Below are 14,750 nucleotides of genomic sequence, written 5' to 3' on the forward strand. Positions count from 1 at the left end.
CTTACGTTAAGTGGTCTGAGGACTTCAAACTTATGATCTTTGGAAAAGGAGATTCAAATTCCATCCATGACCATTATTATGCTATCATGGTCTTCGAATGGCTAGTGGTAATTATTGGCGAGCGGTTTTGGTGGTAGTCCCAGCCGTGGGTGCGGGTGTAGCCACCATATTCTTTATCCTACGTTTTTACAGTCGAGCATTTTTGATTAAACATCTCGATATTGGAGATTTGCTTATGACTTTTGGACTGTTGTTCTGCTACGGAGTGACTATAAGCACAATACTTGGTGAGTTACAAACAGTCGATCCGCAGGTTGCATCTAATAAGATTTTCTAGCTGCATTCAACGGAGTCGGTCAAGATATCTGGAGCCTAGAGCGGAAGACTCGTGGCCGTGCCTCACTGGTAATGTTGATTAATGATATGATTTCGAGTACGTTTCTAACTCATAACGTCAGTTATTTTGGCTCGCTCAACTATTCTGGGCACTGTCTCAAGTTTGCATCAAATTATCACTCATTGTGCTTCTCCGACAACTACTAGGCGCTACAAAAAAGTGGCACATTGCAACTATGGGTATCATCATATTCACTGTTGCCTGGGGAACAGCTTTCGTTTTAGTCAACATCTTCCAATGCTGGCCACCTCAGCACTTTTGGCTCCGAGTCAGCGTCAAGGGTACATGTTTGAGTGGACAGGAGGCTTTTTTTGTTTCGATGAGTGCAATATCGCTCGCCGAGGATGTTTTGCTTCTCCTCCTTCCCATCATTATTGTCTGGCGATTAAAGCTCGCCACACGACAGAAGATTCTGCTAACTGGACTTTTCTCCATCGGTGGTTTGTAAGTATATTCAATGCAATGAAAGTTTCGTGGTTGACTCACCCTTTCTTGAAAAGGGTCTGCATTTTCAGCCTACTCCGGGTAGTGGAGCTCAAACACTACTCCATAGACAATGTCACTTGTGAGTTCCATTTCCAGTTATATGCCACCCACACTGATTGTAGATGCAGCTAGTGGCTCCAAGCAAGCGCTGTGGACACTTCTTGAACTTGACGTCGCTATCGTGTGTACTTCACTAATGCTTATGAGGCCTTTCTTCAAGCAATGTAGACAGACCTTTTCTGATTTTCAGTCCTGGAGACTTTTTCCGGGAGCAAGACGTGTTATCGAAACTGTTAAAACTGTTACTCACACAGATGATAGTTGTTGAATCAACACTGGCCAGGCCAATGTTGTATTACACTTTGTGTGGATTTCATGGAACTAAGATGTATATTATTCTTATTGCTGTTATATTTAACGTCTTGCGAGTCCAGATAAGCTATGTGGGTCCGTCATGTCGTATCCTCCACTCATCGTGTATGCCCCATGTACAGTATATCCGTGACACGCCCTTGAGTACGCAGTCGATTCCAGCAGTTCATTTCCCGTCTCCTTTTGATCGCCAATTGTTGTTGATTACTGCGAATGCGATGGCTACTTTGGACAAAACCGATGTAAACTATTGACTTTTCATAGTCAGATGAACGGGAACAGGGAGTGCAGGGTGGATTGATTGGCTGGTTGATAAGCATTCGGAGCTCGGCACCCTTTGAAGTCCGTGCTGAGCTGAGCGACAACATTCATAAATCCATCGAACGAGACCGTGAACGACGGCGTGGATACGTAATCGTGACGAGAGGAACCGACGAAAGGAAAAGGGAGAGGACAAAGAACGAGGCCGTCGCCACCCTCGGACCAAGTACAAAAGCCGGCCTTATCTGATTTTCGTTAACCGGTCAGGAACATCTATAGCCAGTAGAGAATCTTCCACACCCACGCTCAAATTCTCTAAAGGCAGACTAAAAGTCAGAACATAAGCATCATAATGACACAGCCAATTGCATTCATTCTCGGTGGTGGCCTCCGGATTGGCCATGCCGTCGCGGCGAAATTTGTCTCACAAGGCTACAGCGTCGCGCTGGGACGGCGCAGCATCCAGGCCTCGGTTGGCATCAAAGGCGTGACGCCTGTGGCAGTAGACGTGGCGAGTATGCAGTCTGTCGAGGCGGCATTTGCGGAGGTCGAGATCAAGCTGGGGTTTCCGACAGTGGTCGTTTACAACGGTGAAGCCCCCTCTATGAGCCCCCTTCTGTGTAAATAACCCTGAAGTAGACAAGGTGGGATGATGATATGAAAGGTAGTGGCTGATGGCGAATGCAACGTGTATAGCGGCGAACCTCACATTTCCACCTAGGCAGGGCGATCCGTTCAGCGTCCCGCCCGAGGCATTTGCGAACGACACGGCCATCAACGTAACAGGTGGGTACGCGGCGCTATATGCAGCAACCCGTGGATGGGAGAGGCTTCGCGAGGGCGGCTCGGCTACTCATAAACATCAAGGGGTGTTTATCGCGACGGGAAATGTGACGCCGTTTTATCCAAATCCAATCGCGACCTCGCTAGCGGCCGGGAAAGCGGCGCTCGTGCACCTGATCGAGCTAGCGGAGCAGGAGTACAAAGCGGCTGGCGACAGGCGAGTTCCCCTTTTTTAACATGCCCGAGGCATTTTCGGAGTATAGATCCAGATAAAATATGTCGTCGTGATGACGTGGATTGGCTACTGACTAGCGTTGGAATAGGTTCTATTTCGTGTCGCAGATCCTGGATGACGGTGGCCCAGTGCCATACGACCTTGTCAAAGGTGGCGCACACGCGGAAGCGTACTGGGAGATTGTGCAGGGGAAGGTGGGCAAGGATACCTGGGATGTGAGATTTGTGGTTGGAAATGATGGGAGTATTAAGTATGGGATGGGACGATAATACTTGGCGGACAACGTCCAGTCCACGAATGCAAGGAGAATGAAAATGGGAAACTTAAGTCAGCAAAGTGAAAACAGAATGCAAGGCCAAACTTATCTTACTCTATGTTGTCAACCAGGGCTACAGGTCCTCATTCGACAATTTGCCCATTGAAGGACTCAGGCAACTAACAAGTACAAAACTTGCTCTGCAGGCTCCCTAGGTTACGGCCAGCCTATATCGAGTTCCTGAGCTTGGGAGGGTATGCTGCAATACAGGAACGCGTAGCTCACTATGGCCTATTGTCGGGAGAAGTGTAAATTGCAGGGTAATGTATTAGTTGTTAACCTTGATTATATAGATACCACTCTGCATATCAGTGTAGGATTAAGAATCGAGCGTGCAATTCTAAGAGACATCGATGGTCGTTGTCTGTCGACTTTTCTACTCGAAGATATTAGTAAATTTTACTCTCCGTTTTCCCTTCTGGCCTTCCTCACCACACAACGAAACGCGACTGCGAAAGAATTACCTAGCAATGCCCTTTAAAATAAGCTGTTAAGCTGTATTTCTTAGCGACGGGAACTCGCTGGGGAAAAATTCAAGTAGCGCACGTACCTTTCAGAAAGTCAGTATGATGAATTGACCCCCGATTTACCATCAACTAATTGTGGCGTGTTTTAAACACCACAAGACACGAACTCTCATTCTGTTTGAGCGAGGTAATTAGTTGGCTTTTGGGGTAATTAATGTTATTGTATAGCTCTCCAAGTGAACAACGCTCATTATGGGTGTCGGTTGTCGGTTCTCTGTAATCACACACATATCTATGCAGCCTTCATCCTCGAGTTAAACGCTGACCAACGGCGACATAATTCTTAAAGCAGGCTTCGAGATGCGATCGGGCGACCAACGACATAGTGCCTGGCAGCCCCAAACACTCGGAATCCTTCTGTGCGCCAAGTGGATATCAGGCAGCAACACGCCGTAAATAGCGCGATTCTACCCATGTAGAGTGGGCCCGATCCAAGACCGAATAGTACTACACCGTTCACCCAACATTGCGGATTATTGTCAGCCTTGGCTAAGACACATCTCCTTATTCGAGGCTATTTAAGACCCTGGGAATCCTTTAAATTACTTCCTCCTTCTTATTTATCCTCCTTTCCGTACCCTAGGCTGGTCAGTCTGAATGGGACGACAATGGCCGCTCAGACAACTGTCAGACCCCGGCTCACCAACAAAGACGAAAAATCCCAAGATGACTTTGCTAGAGAGCACATCACCGGTGGATGGCGACCAGGCATGGATCCCAAGGTCGATTACTCAGGCCACTTCGAGTTCGGCGGCTCACTGGGCAACCTGGCAGCCATGATCGGTTTCCCTCTGTTGATGTACTACATGTGGATTGGCGCGACCTACTATGACGGACATTGGCCTCTGCCTGAGGCCAGCCAGTCTTGGATAGCGTTTGGAAAACATCTGGCGAATCTTGTGTACACCGGCGCTTTCCCTCATGTCCGGGCCTGGCGCATTTACTGGGCATATTTTATCTTCGAGGCTGCATGCTACATATACATGCCCGGATTTACATGTTATGGCAAGCCTTTACTCCATCTGGGTGGGAAGCAGCTGAAGTATCATTGCTCGGCATATACCAGTTTCTACTTGACCATCGTCGTTATGGCTGTTTTGCACGGCACTGGGCTGTTCCCGCTCTACACCTTCCTGGATGAGTTCGGTCCGCTGATGTCTGTGGCTATCATTTCCGGCTTTCTCTGCAGTTTCATTACCTACTTCTCTGCCTTTGCTCGCGGTGCTCAGCATCGTATCACCGGCTACCCGATTTACGACTTCTTCATGGGCGCCGAACTCAACCCGCGCCTAGGGATTCTCGACTTCAAGATGTTCTACGAAGTGCGCATCCCATGGTTTATCCTCTTTGGTCTCAGCTGCGCCGCAGCTACCCGTCAATACGAGCAGTACGGCTATGTCTCTGGCGAAGTTCTGTTTCTGGTCATGGCCCACTTCACCTATGCTAACGCCTGTGCCAAGGCAGAGCATCTCATCACAACCACTTGGGATATGTACCAAGAGAAACTGGGGTTCATGCTGACCTTCTGGAACATGGCCGGTGTGCCAATGTCGTACTGCCACTGCACACTGTATCTCGCCAACCATGACCCGGCCACATATGCGTGGAATCGATATGCGCTAACTGCGCTGTTCGTGTCGTACCTTTTCGTCTACTGGGTCTGGGACACGGCAAACAGCCAGAAGAACTCGTTTCGAATGATGGAGCGTGGCACCTTTGTAAACCGCAAGACCTTTCCGCAGCTTCCATGGAAGGAGGTTTACAATCCAAGAACCATTGTGGCCGAGAATGGCGACACGATCTTAGCGGATGGATGGTACGGACTCGCCCGCAAGGTTCATTACACGTGCGATATGTTCTTTGCTCTTTCATGGGGTCTGGTAACCGGGTTTGACAGTCCATTCCCTTGGTTCTATCCTGTGTTCTTCAGTGTCACGATCACCCACCGGGCCATGAGGGATATCACCAAATGTCGACAGAAGTACGGCGATGCATGGAAGGAGTATGAGAGGCAGGTGCCATACCTTTTTATCCCGGTATGTTTAGGTGGTACGATGTAAAGGGGAGAGCCTTGCTAACTGACTGCAGTACGTGATCTAAATGTAAATTCCTGTACATCATTTGATATAGATATGCAGCAAATAAAAACCAAATATTTAAGCTCGGGGGCTGAACCCTTCGGATCGCGCCATTACCCACCCTCCAACCAAACAAAGTAGGCCGATCCGAGTGACTCACGGATCAATGATAACAGCCGGGCGGATGGATTCCGCTCTTGATAACTGTTAAAAAATAATCCCCCCTCCCCACACAACTGTCAATTGACAACGCAACAATGACCGGGCCAGTCTTCCACACAGCACTATTCACATCCTCCGAGCTACTCACTCAACCATGGCTGTCCGACCTCACACGCATGGTCAACGCTAGCTATATGGTCAACCACACCAATGTAATCAAATTCGCTTCAACCAAGAAAAGACTGCAGACCGACTCAACCTTGTCCGAAGAATTGGGGGAGGGCGGGTTCACCGTGGTGGCCTTTGTTTCAAACGGCCCAGACCAGCCAGATGAGGTGATCGGCACCGCGAGCATGAAGAAATGGAAGGACGACGGACAGTGGAGGCCCCACGACGAGCCGACCAGTATGGCCGAACGGGTGGATCAGGATCTCACCCAGGTCCTACAGAAACACGCCTGTGACGGCGACTACGAGCTGTCTACTGTGGCTCTCCCGCCAGATCCTCGAATCCGAGGAAAAGGAATCGCAGGTCATCTCGTCCGATTGTGTGAAGAGGAAATTCTGCGACGGCAGAGGGCTAGCGAGAAGACCTCCCAGTCTTCTGTGCGCATTATGATTCGCACTGTTAAAGAGAATAATAGCAGCTACTGGACGAAGCAGGGTTTCACCGTGGTGGGGAGTCGGAAATGCCCCAAGGGATTCTGGGACGCAGCGGAACCGTTTACAATGTGGGCGATGATCCGAGAATTGTCGCCCAAATCCGAGTTGAAAGGTATATAAAACGATATTATAGAGGTCTAGACTATTAGAACAGACTACATAACTAGGTTCTTCCATTGATCTCTCGCAACTAGAACTCAATGCGGCTCGACAGTGAAGATGATCTAGAAATATTGACATCTATATAGGGCCATCCGATGCTATCCCTTCGCACGCATCGGGATGTTGCAGAGTATGTGAAGTGTGACCTGAGCAGCGCAGGCTATCCTTGTATAAGGCTGATCTGCTCATCCTTGATGGCACTGATGCTCTCCAGGTCGTCGCATTCCAGCCCTTAGCCGTCTTCCCATGCCTGATTTTCAGCGCCGTCGGATCAATCCCTCGTTCAAAACTCCTGCATTCCACGGACAAAAAAAAAGCTGGATGGATGTTTGCGTGACGCTGATGATCTTCGCGGGTGCCTGGTCCCCTCGAAGCAATGCTACTTTATGCTACTACGCGACCGAGAGCTGAACAAACTCAATTGAAGCTCACCCAGACACGAAAAACCTCCCTATTCCCAAACCCAGATGCACTTCTCCCATATGATAAATATCACCCATCATCTCTATTGATGGTATACTTACTCTCTATTATAAAAACAGTCCGCTGCCGGCATGCGCCAATATCCCAGTCAACCGCGACTGGAGCGTCAACAACTGCTCTTTCCGCGCAAACCTGATCGGCGATGACTCGATCTGGTGCTCGGGTGTGACTGTCTAGAAAACGACGACTGCTCTGGGGGCCCGTGTATGAGCTGCCGTTTGAGGATGGCTTATTCTCCGAGGCCCAGCGTCTGCCTGACTTCCTGGAGCCGGGATATGTGTCGTTCCAGCTGAACGGCTTTGGGTTCCCCGGGGAGGAGTAGTTAGGTCATAGTTTTGTGTGTGATAATAATGTACTTCCCTGTTGTTGTGAGGGAGGAACTCTGTTTTTCCCGCCCCACCGTTTTTCTCCTCTTTCACTTTCACCTCGAGCCGTATTGTTAAATATGGCGGGCAGCTCGACCTCCCGCCGCATGATCCCATGGCTGTACGATCTGGTGCTGTGGCTCTTCACCTGGAGTCTGGACCTGTTCTTCCGGGAGGTCTACCCTCGAGGAGCCTGGAGGATCCCCGAGAAGGGCCCGGTGCTGATCGTGGCCGCGCCCCATGCCAACCAGTTCGTCGACTCGGGCATTCTGATGCACCTGCTCAAGTCGCAAGCTAAGCGACGAGTGTCCTTTTAATCGCCCAAAAGTCTATGAATGAACCGTATATCGGAACCCTCGCATCATGCATGGGCGCGCTCCCTGTCGTCCGGTCCATGGATTTGACCAAGCCGGGAAAAGGCAGCATCTACCAACCTCACCCACACAGCGACCCCGCTTTGATTCACGGGGTGGACACCGATTTCACCCAGCCGTCGTTCATGTCGGGGGGTTCGCTGACCGTCAGAGGCCCCGATGGACCGATGACGGCCTCGATCGAAGAGATCCAGGGGCCCACGGCCCTTCGGCTCAAGAAAGCATTTGCCTCTCCTGTTCCAAATGACCCCGGTCGCAAAGGGACTTCTTTCAAGATTGCGCCCCATGTCGACCAAAGCCAGATGTTTGATGCGGTCTACAGGGAGCTCTCCAACGGTGGGTGCATCGGCATTTTTCCCGAGGGAGGCAGTCATGATCGCTCGAATCTGCTGCCCCTAAAAGCTGGCGCAGCTCTGATGTCGCTCGGCGCGCTGGCCCGCGATCCGGGTTGTGGGCTGTCAATCGTTCCATGTGGAATGAACTATTTCCATGCGCATAAATTCCGCTCGAGGGCGGTCATCGAATTCGGCCGGCCGATTCATGTCCATCCCGATCAAGTGGAAGCCTTCAAATTGGGAGGGAACAGTAAACGAAATGCTGTGGGATCTCTGCTTGAAACTATCTATGACGGCCTGGAGGCTGTCACGCAGATTAGTCCAGACCACGAGACACTCATTCTCGTTCAATCCACACGAAAACTTTACAATCCCATCAGCAAGAAACTCCCGCTTCCGTTGGTCATTGAATTCAACCGTCGCCTGTTGAAGGGCTATACTCGACACCGGGATGACCCACGCATCCAGGGCTTGAAGAAAGCCGTCAAGGAGTACAATCGGCGACTGGAATCCCTTGGAGTCAAAGACCACCAAGTGGAGTGGGGGAACTTGGAGGAGAAGCCGTGGTGGTTGACGCTGATCACCTTATTCTATCGTCTATGCAAGCTGTTTGTTCTGAGTATCGGCACCCTGCCGGGCGTTCTACTCTTCTGGCCCGTGTTTGTGACGACCAAAGTGATCTCGGAGAAGAAAAGACGGCTTGCGCTAGCGGCATCAGTCGTCAAACTCCAAGGCCACGACGTCGTCAGCACCTGGAAAATCCTCGTCGCGATGGGACTCGCACCGACGCTCTACGCCTACTACACGATTATTGTAACGGCATGGCTTCGATACAATCGCTATGATGGTTACTACACCCAATCCGTGCCTTGGTGGTTGGTGGCACGAACGTATGTGCCAGACAGCGTTTCACTTGGGGCATTCGCCGTTATTTTCTTTGGTTTGATGATTTCAGTCAGCTTCGCCGCATTGCGATTCGGTGAAATCGGAATGGATATCATCAAATCTCTGCCCCCGCTTCTGGTGGCTTTGAATCCGCTATCTTCGTCATCTTTGGCGGATCTCCGTGACAGTCGTGAGGCACTGTCGGAGCGGGTCACTGACACCATCGACGAACTTGGCTTCGGCATCCGTCCCGATGATGTCGATGCTGATATCCCCACCGACCCTTACAAGGCGGATGCATACCAGTCCCATCTGAAGAGTATCCCGCCGAGCGAGCCCTCAAGTAGGGAGCGTAGCAGCAGCAGGTCTAGTGGACTTTCTGATCAGACACGCTTGAAGGGACTCACTTCGCTTCCCTCCGAGGACGACTTGGAAGAAGTGGATCGGAAGATTCGGACCTTGAAGAGCAGAGGGAGACGGCAGACGCTTAGTGGCTTTGAGACGGGTGAATCAATTTTGAAAATATTGAACTACAAGACCCCAAGCGGCAAAGCAGAGGGGAAGAAAGAGCGCTGATCTCAGTTTGGTTTGATTTTCTGTGTATCACGCCTTGCATGACTTTGCTCTCTGTTCAGCAACCAACTTGACACCGGACTAGCAGATATTCTAGGGCCAGTATTGATCAGCTATGAGCCAATGAAATGATGCACAATTCCATTCCCTCCTCGAACCAGAACAAGACTCCACCCTGAAGATCAAGCCTTTCTCAAGCACTCTGATAGACGCGCCGCCGCCCCCTGGAATGCACGGACAGGACTCACATACCAGATAGAGCAAAGCTGGGTCCACAGCAGTCTTGGATCAACATCTGACAGCCCCTTAAAGGCTGGAATGCGCCTCTTCTGTCATCTACTGGTGCTAATTACTCCAATGACTAGCTGCTGATCACCAAGTATGATGCAGAGATTGCTTGACAGTGTCAGGGACGTGTCTGACGCGTTTCACTGCCCTAATATCTCTGACCGCTGGTCATTCTTGCCCGCCATTCAATATTCCCCAGGCAGCTGGGGTGGAATGATGGACAAGATATAAGGAAGGAGACCTCAGGTCCATTTGCCTCCGATCTATCCTTGAGTACATCTCTTGATCATATATCTGATTCATGATATCACGTTGAACTTCGTTGAAGCCATGCATACCAAGGTTCGTATAGTACAATACTGCCCAAATATATAGTGACTAACAATCACACAGACCGCTATCTCCATTCTCTCCCTCCTCGCCCCAATCCACGCGACCACCACGGTTCGTGTCTGGACACACTTCTACCCCAGCTGCCCCGGTGATCCGTCGACCGATCTGGGCGCATACGAACACTACGAGCAGGCTGGCGCACCGCGCGACATCGCCATCGGCAGCTGCGAGAACATCGCCGTGCCGTCGTACGTGTACGAGCGCAACCTCGTCAATCACGTCTCGCTGGATGCAGAGCTAGTCTCGCACCACCATTACGGCGACTACAGGGACGTGGAGATCAACCCAGACTGCGGCTGCAAGGTCACCCTCCACGAAGTCCCGGGTTGCATTGACCCGCCTCTTGTGTCGACGCCGCTTGAGCATCGCGCTGCCGTGAGCACCTGTGCCGCGCGCCAGTTGTCTTACAGCGAGGTGTGGGTGAAGCTCACCTGCGACAAGACGCACGATGTGGTGATCCACGAGCATGACGGGAACAATGAGGCTGACGTTGCGCTGCGCACGGCCAAGCTCGCCGAGACTGAGCAGGCCGCTCACGCTCAGACGCCGGGTTCAGACTCTGAGACCTGGCACCGGGCCCAGGCGGCGCACTCGTCTGGGCGCATGCCCGAGGATGAGGCGCGTGTTGACAACGCTGGCCATGCCAAGGCCGAGTCTGTCTTCAATGCGCTGCTGGAGTACCTCAAGCATAAAAATGCTACATCTATCCTGCATAACAATGCTACGCACCATCTGAATCTTACGCAGCACCACAATGGTACGGCCAACAACACCATCTCGCGCCGACGTCTGTCTGTTCTGCGGAATCGGATGCGTCTATATTAGGGATGGTGAGAGTTGGGGCTGGGATCGGGGAAAATTGGATCTCTTGTGTATCCGAACTTTTTGTACTTAAATAGGATAGGTCACTGTATAGAATGGCAACCAGCTGGCTTGGGAATCTGTGTTTTGTATTATCTTGTAGTGGTTTTATACACTAGGTCATGCTGGAATTATGGATCCCATAACCTTTGACCGGTCAAATGTAAGCCTTAACTCTCGTTCAGTGAAACGTAATTTTTGCCAGATCAATTTCCAGACCAGGTCCGTAGCCTAAATATAGTTCGACCGGTCATCGGAGGTTCTATCCAAGACAATTCCATGCATCTCCCCAGGTCAGATATATACCAGCAGTCAATAGCCTCTTCGTTATATATATTCGCACTTCCATTTATCTTTGTCAATTGAACTCACTAATGCCAGTTTTATTATTATTATTATCATCTCTTCCCTCGTGCTGAACATCCATCCATCCATCCATCGCCTCCTTAGTTACCAGTTATCTTATCGGCCATAATTTGTCAGCCGCTCCTCCGTCATCGCCCCCCATTCGCTCTTTTCGGCTCTTCTCTTCCCCAGGTCGACATGACTGATTTGCCTGGATGAACTACCAGTCCATCAGCATGGCAGGTAGCTCTGCCCCGAAACATGGCCACCGTGCGACAGAGAGGTCACCAACGCAAGGCCTGTTGTCTCCGGACGACGCACGAGACTCCGTCGAGGACCCTGCGCTGACATATCCGCGGGACCCAGCGTCGACGACGACCCCTCAGAGCTTCACCCTGCGGTCATTGCTGGTTGGTCTCATTATTGGGGCCCTCATTACCTTCTCCAATACCTACTTCGGCCTGCAGACGGGATGGATCAGCACGATGGCCATGCCGTCGGCCCTGATTGGCTATTCGGTCTTCAAGGTGCTCTCGAAGTACCTGTCCTTTCCATTCACGCCAATCGAGAACGTTTTGATTCAGACAGTAGCCGGTGCGGTGGGTACGATGCCCCTCGGCTGCGGGTTTGTAGGTGTGATCCCCGCATTGGAGTTCCTGCTCAAGGACGGTGAAGACGGACCTTCGGGCGATGGTGGGGAAGGCGAAGGGGGGCCGTTGAAACTAGGATTTTGGAAACTGGTTCTTTGGAGCTTGGGAGTGTGTCTGTTCGGTGTGGTCTTTGCTGTACCACTGCGGAAGGAAGTGATCGTGCGGGAGAAATTACGGTTTCCGAGTGGCACCGCCTCTGCGCTGATGCTTAAGGTCCTCCATGGGGCTGGGAAAGATGATGAGAAGGTTGCAGCGCCTGAAAGTCCGTTAATGAGGGACCAGGAAGGCGTGGATGATGTTGCTCATCGACCCCAAGAAGCACAGCAGACGGGCCATCTGATGCAAGATGCCGATACCGAAGCCCAAACCGCCGCTCAAAGAAAGGACTGGCAGTCGAAGATGCGTCTTCTCATCGGTGCATTCGCCTTCTCTGGTGTTTATGTGAGATTTATCTTTCAGTCACTGACATTCACAAGACCCTTGCTAATGAACGTCTCAGACGCTTTTCTCATACTTCGTGCCGTTGGTTCGCGACATTCCTCTATTCGGCGTGTCAATTGCCCACAATTGGCTGTGGACTCTCAATCCATCCCCCGCTTATGTTGGTCAAGGAATCATCATGGGCCCGTCGACATGTATGCATATGCTTTTCGGAGCCTTCTTGGGCTGGGGCATTCTGTCTCCGCTGGCCAAGACCCGCGGCTGGGCCCCAGGGCCCGTGGATAGTTGGGAAGATGGAAGCAAAGCATGGATTGTGTGGATTTCACTGGCCATCATGCTTGCCGACTCCCTGGTCAGTCTTGGGTGGCTGGTTATCAAACCTCTGGTAATTCGCGCGCCCAAATGGACTGCCCAGCTCCGATCCACGCGCTTCGGTCGATGGGTTACACTGAGACTGCAACCATCAGGGGTACATGATCATTCATATATCAGTTACTCTTCCCTCGACCCCGATGATGCGCGTCTCGATGGTAATGTCGCCATGGGCGAAGAAGAGGACGAAGACGCCCCGCCATCCCAACTCATATCCACCCGCACTGTCATGCTCCTGCTCCCATTGACCCTCATATTGAACGTCATATGCATGCACATTGTCTTCGGCGACATCATTTCCCCTCTTCTTTCAAGTCTGGCCACCCTTCTGGCCGTTCTTCTATCCATCATGGGCGTGAGAGCTCTGGGGGAGACAGATCTAAACCCAGTTTCCGGGATCAGCAAACTCACCCAACTGCTCTTCTCACTGGCGACGCCTTCATCCCATTTTTCACGCCGCACAGCACTAGTCACGAACTTGCTGGCTGGCGCAGTTTCTGAATCCGGCGCCCTACAAGCCGGCGACATGATGCAGGACTTGAAAACCGGCCACCTGCTCGGAGCAAGCCCCAAAGCCCAGTTCTACGGCCAGGTGATCGGTAGCCTCGTTGGTGCAGTACTGTCCACCGCGGTCTACAAGATGTATGTCAGCGTATACGAGATCCCGGGGGAGATGTTTCAGACACCTACCGCGTACGTTTGGATCTTCACCGCACGCCTGGTCACAGGCCAAGGCTTGCCGGATATGGCCTGGCAAGCATCCATGATAGCCGGTATCATCTTCGTTGGCATCACCAGTCTTCGGATTGCAGCCGCATCCCCATCCTTCGCGCACGCCGGCCAGCCACCAGCCTGGAGAGCGTGGATCCCAGGCGGCATCGCCGTCGCGGTTGGCATTTTCAACGTCCCCTCGTTCACACTGGCACGCGCCATTGGCGGTATCATTGCCTGGTGGTGGTCACGCGAGCACTCCAAGCCTCCTCACCATGCACCAAGCGCCCATGGCGATGGCCCCGTTTCGACAGAGGCTCATGCAGAGGCACGTTCACACCCTGCGCGCGTGGAACCATCTCCCGCTGAGCAGGCCACAGAGAAAGCCGACGCCGCCTCGTCGACTGTTGTCGTCTTAGCCTCGGGTCTCATCCTCGGTGAGGGTATCATGAGTATTGTCAATCTCCTGCTGGCCAGTGGGCGTGTCCCACATTTCTGAACTTAGAGCTTGGAGCGTTATCTCTATAATATATCTTTACCAAACATTAGCATCGTGTGTACATAGACAAAGCATGCTACCTTACTACTGCTCGTTTCACTTGTGGTATCAAGACTTCAAGGTTGATGATCAAGCTCGTGTGATTAGCACAATAAGTGGATATTGGCAACATCACAAGTAGAAGAAACCGACGACCCCGCAAAGAACCCAAATAAGAAGCTCACAAGAGACAAAATGAATAAAGTAAGATAAAACTATCTAGATAAGGGCCAAAAAGCCGCCACAAGGCCTAATCCACAAGATCTTACAGGGGGAACGAAGACCCCGGGTATTCCATTTCAACTCAATTCACAGTCCAATGTATCAGCGAGAGAAAAAAACCAAACCAATCCAGTCCAATCCATAAGTCCAACCAGGGAGATGTATGTTTGCATCTTCCAAAGAATACAAGAAAAAAAAAAAGAGAAAAAGGAAAAAAGGGTAGGGATTTGTAACATGATTCCTGGATTAAAACCCAAGCCAAGCACAGGAAGACTTGTGGGTATAGAAAGTAAGAAAAGCAAGTAGAACAAGAAGTAGTAAAGAAGATAAAAACCCGTCTATACGGGACCACAATCAACAAGACGGTATGTGTGGGGGGATTCGTTCATCACGGACATAGAGAGAAGTGTGGGAACAAGATCAAGTCGTAGTACCGGTTAGGCCGTCCAGCGGGGATTACACTGACAAGGCCG

At 51.3% G+C, this 14,750-nt stretch overlaps 7 protein-coding genes across 7 annotated transcripts; all 7 read left to right on the top strand.

The window, feature by feature from the left end:
• Window positions 1–97: 97 nt before the first annotated feature.
• Window positions 98–1,211, top strand: N7510_002850 (uncharacterized protein; the record flags this gene model as incomplete). The annotated part of the gene is made up of 4 exons (XM_056974777.1): window positions 98–287; window positions 338–405; window positions 459–841; window positions 980–1,211. The coding sequence occupies 4 exons, from the start codon at window positions 98–100 to the stop codon at window positions 1,209–1,211; spliced, it is 873 nt and encodes a 290-aa protein (XP_056834733.1).
• A 657-nt stretch (window positions 1,212–1,868) lies between these two features.
• Window positions 1,869–2,803, top strand: N7510_002851 (epimerase/hydratase; the record flags this gene model as incomplete). Its single annotated transcript, XM_056974778.1, has 3 exons — window positions 1,869–2,134; window positions 2,256–2,495; window positions 2,623–2,803. 3 exons carry the CDS (start codon window positions 1,869–1,871, stop codon window positions 2,801–2,803), a joined length of 687 nt encoding a protein of 228 aa, XP_056834734.1.
• A 1,182-nt stretch (window positions 2,804–3,985) lies between these two features.
• On the top strand, window positions 3,986–5,477 carry N7510_002852 (C-24(28) sterol reductase; the record flags this gene model as incomplete). The annotated part of the gene is made up of 2 exons (XM_056974779.1): window positions 3,986–5,413; window positions 5,466–5,477. 2 exons carry the CDS (start codon window positions 3,986–3,988, stop codon window positions 5,475–5,477), a joined length of 1,440 nt encoding a protein of 479 aa, XP_056834735.1.
• Window positions 5,478–5,712: 235 nt separating this feature from the next.
• Window positions 5,713–6,399, top strand: N7510_002853 (uncharacterized protein; the record flags this gene model as incomplete). The annotated part of the gene is made up of 1 exon (XM_056974780.1): window positions 5,713–6,399. The coding sequence occupies one exon, from the start codon at window positions 5,713–5,715 to the stop codon at window positions 6,397–6,399; it is 687 nt and encodes a 228-aa protein (XP_056834736.1).
• Window positions 6,400–7,369: 970 nt separating this feature from the next.
• Window positions 7,370–9,459, top strand: N7510_002854 (acyltransferase; the record flags this gene model as incomplete). The annotated part of the gene is made up of 2 exons (XM_056974781.1): window positions 7,370–7,594; window positions 7,618–9,459. The coding sequence occupies 2 exons, from the start codon at window positions 7,370–7,372 to the stop codon at window positions 9,457–9,459; spliced, it is 2,067 nt and encodes a 688-aa protein (XP_056834737.1).
• A 615-nt stretch (window positions 9,460–10,074) lies between these two features.
• Window positions 10,075–10,962, top strand: N7510_002855 (uncharacterized protein; the record flags this gene model as incomplete). The annotated part of the gene is made up of 2 exons (XM_056974782.1): window positions 10,075–10,086; window positions 10,138–10,962. 2 exons carry the CDS (start codon window positions 10,075–10,077, stop codon window positions 10,960–10,962), a joined length of 837 nt encoding a protein of 278 aa, XP_056834738.1.
• A 596-nt stretch (window positions 10,963–11,558) lies between these two features.
• Window positions 11,559–14,016, top strand: N7510_002856 (OPT family oligopeptide transporter; the record flags this gene model as incomplete). The annotated part of the gene is made up of 2 exons (XM_056974783.1): window positions 11,559–12,434; window positions 12,493–14,016. The coding sequence occupies 2 exons, from the start codon at window positions 11,559–11,561 to the stop codon at window positions 14,014–14,016; spliced, it is 2,400 nt and encodes a 799-aa protein (XP_056834739.1).
• Between the last annotated feature and the right edge of the window lie 734 nt (window positions 14,017–14,750).

The sequence above is a fragment of the Penicillium lagena genome, assembly GCF_028827675.1.
Source record: "Penicillium lagena strain IBT 129212 chromosome Unknown utg000002l_segment0_segment0, whole genome shotgun sequence".
NCBI classification, from domain to species: Eukaryota; Fungi; Ascomycota; class Eurotiomycetes; order Eurotiales; family Aspergillaceae; genus Penicillium; species Penicillium lagena.